General features: G+C 52.0%; 1 protein-coding gene across 1 annotated transcript in view; it reads right to left on the bottom strand.

The window, feature by feature from the left end:
* LOC103607165 (tensin-3-like) overlaps window positions 1-1,921 on the bottom strand; it is a gene marked incomplete at its 3' end in the record, with an annotated part of 109,701 nt that extends 107,780 nt beyond the window's left edge. The window contains exon 1 of the mRNA XM_008591702.1: window positions 1,755-1,921. Within this exon, the coding sequence (XP_008589924.1) occupies window positions 1,755-1,862 (108 nt within the window). The remainder of the gene's footprint in view (window positions 1-1,754) is intronic.
* Window positions 1,922-2,687: the final 766 nt, after the last annotated feature.

Here is a 2,687-nt window from a genome sequence, read left to right as displayed (position 1 = left end):
GAAGAAAATGCCCATTGAACACTGAGGCAGTTAAGCATCAACGTGAGGCAGCTCAGCAGATCCTAATGGTGTGGCGTGGCTGCGCACAGCTGTAAAGGATGGATTTTTCTCACGGACTTAGCTGGGTTCAGTATCCTGTGCCTGCCCATGTACTGGCTACAGTAACACTGTTCCTGCAAATGTGTTCTCATAGAATCCCCCAAGACCACTGTGTGAGCCTTGGTCTCCTTAGCATCCCTGTCTCCCTAAGAGGAGGAACCTGGGGAGGGAGGTATGCACCCCCCACCCCAGGAGACCCCTGAGCCCCACAGGGAGCAGGACTCCACTCTCCTGAGCTGGCCAAAGAGGCACTGACCAGCACTGACTTTGCTCCTGCTCTCCAGGGGGCCAACTCAGGTGCGGGGCAGTGCCAGGATGCACAAACCAGACCAGAGTCAACACGGCACCCACTTCCCAGTTCCCCTTGTCCTCGCCAGCCTTTGGTGAAGAGCAGAGAAAGCAAGTCCTTTTGTCGACACCATGCCAGGATCTTGGCAAGGCCTGGATGCTCAGGAAGAAAACCAACCAGCTTCCCCAGGAGTCACCGGGCCATGACCAGCCGTGGACACCTGCTATGTAAAATGGAACACAAGTGACAGGCAAATCCACAAGGAGGCAGGGCTGCTCATGGCCTGGCGACGCGGCACACAGATCACAGCCAGTGGGCTGGGGAAGGCAGTGGGGACAATTAGACAGGCTGAGACGCCTCTGCACATTCTGCTTGCTTCTACAGAACAGGGAGGAAATATACATTTACAACCTTTTTCAAAGCAACAACCAGCCACAGTCAGCAAACCTACAGGACTTCATTTGTTCCCTCCTTCGTTCATTCCATCACCACCTGGCACGCAGGGTGCAGGGTTTGAAGCCCACTCCACTGCACGACCAGCTATCTGACCTCGGGAATCTACCTGCCCTTTCTGTGAATCAGTTTCCTCATCTGGAGAGAGGAGATAATGAAACCACTACTGGCAGGATTAAATAAGGAAACACAATATAAAGGCTTAGTACAGCACCTGGCCAGTAATAAGTGCTAAATATTAGCTACTTGTTTAATCATTTTATTTGTATGCCAGGCATATGTTGGGGCCCTGAAATGCATTTTATCCACAAATTATTGCTTCCACACTAGACTCAATAACTAGCCTTGACTGCAGTGCCCTTTTAACCACAGGAGGAATAAGGTTCAGAGAGGGCAAGCGATTTTTCCAAAGTCACACAGCTGGTAAAACATTCTTTTCTCCTTCCAGAATGAAAATACTATAAACAAATTAATTATCGGGATTGCCCAACTTGATCTTTTTTTCTTAATGCTCTTAAACATGAGCAGTGATTGTCAGGAATTGCCAGATAAAATACTCCCAACCGAGGTTGGGAAACTAAAATAACGTCATTTTGCTAGTGCACTCCAACTATGAGAAACGTCTTGTTCAGACTGCGATTATATCTATGTTTACTTGTGACCAAACGTTCACAGAATCCTGCCTCCCTGGTCAGGAGCACTGGCTGGTCATACCATATGGAATGAGGAATCCCAGAAAGACAACAAGTGGGGACCGGGGAGGGGACAGAAATGTGAGCGTTCACAACAAAGTCTGCTGCACCCCTTTCTCTTCTCACAAAACAGACTTCCCAAGAACTGACACAGGAGGTCTGCCAGAAACAAAGGGCCCAGTGCCCACCCAGCCAGGAGGCCACACGAGCCGGGAACTTACTGTGCCAGGCGGGGGCTGTGTGGCCGGGTCTACTCCTCCCTTCCAAAGGCAGCAGTCCATCCTGCATTGCCCCTTCCCCTGCTGTGAGTCAAAGGCCCCCCTCTCCATGCTAACAGCAGCCAGGCTCTGGCATGAGGGAGGCAGCAGGAGCTGAGTGTGGGAGTCTCCAGGACCACAGCCAGGAGCAGCAGGCAGGTGTGCCCGGCCCCACGGTAAGCACGCACGCCTGCCCACAGCGCACAGGACGATGTCTGCCCGAGGCTAGGGCCAGCCTGCCAAGGGCCTGCGGAAGGGGGGCAGCGATCTCCAGGGAGAGGCGTCGGACCAGGAAGCTGAGCCAGCTGTGTCCTCCTGGGAACCAGCCCAGACCCGGCCTCCAGGGAGGAACCCGCCCTCCACAGGGTGCAGAAAAAGCGGGCATAGCAGTGGCTGCTCAAAAGTCCCCCCAGGAGGATAAACCTACTAGGAGTTCCTGGGAAGGCAGGACTCACCTCTGCATCCCAGAATCTTACAGGTGCCTGGTGCTCACCCACCTCCCGCCCTCCCTCCTGTTCTCTCCTCTGCTTCCTTCCTCAGTTCATTTTTGCTCCACCTGATTCCAGATAGAATTTGAGATGACTCCTCAAATGAATCAATATAATTCATCAAAAACTTTTAAGAAACAATAAACACACAAAAACAGGATCAAAGAGTGGCTAGACCAGAGAGAGAGAAAAGGTTATGCTGTAAAACCTGGGAATGAGGTGCTCGACTGGAGGCCAAAACAGAAAGGGGGATCAAGGTTGAGTGCATGGCAGATCCTGGTGACAGTGGGGACTTTAAAGGTCACCCAACCTGCCTGAGGCCGGGTTTAATCAGTTATGGAACACTCAGGGCTGAGGAAGGCGGCAGTGGGCNTGTTTTTACAATTCAGTAACAGACATCTAATTAGCT

The sequence above is a fragment of the Galeopterus variegatus genome, unplaced genomic scaffold (genome assembly GCF_000696425.1).
Source record: "Galeopterus variegatus unplaced genomic scaffold, G_variegatus-3.0.2 Scaffold7200, whole genome shotgun sequence".
Lineage (NCBI taxonomy): Eukaryota > Metazoa > Chordata > Mammalia > Dermoptera > Cynocephalidae > Galeopterus > Galeopterus variegatus.
This window is presented reverse-complemented; position numbering and strand designations above follow the sequence as displayed.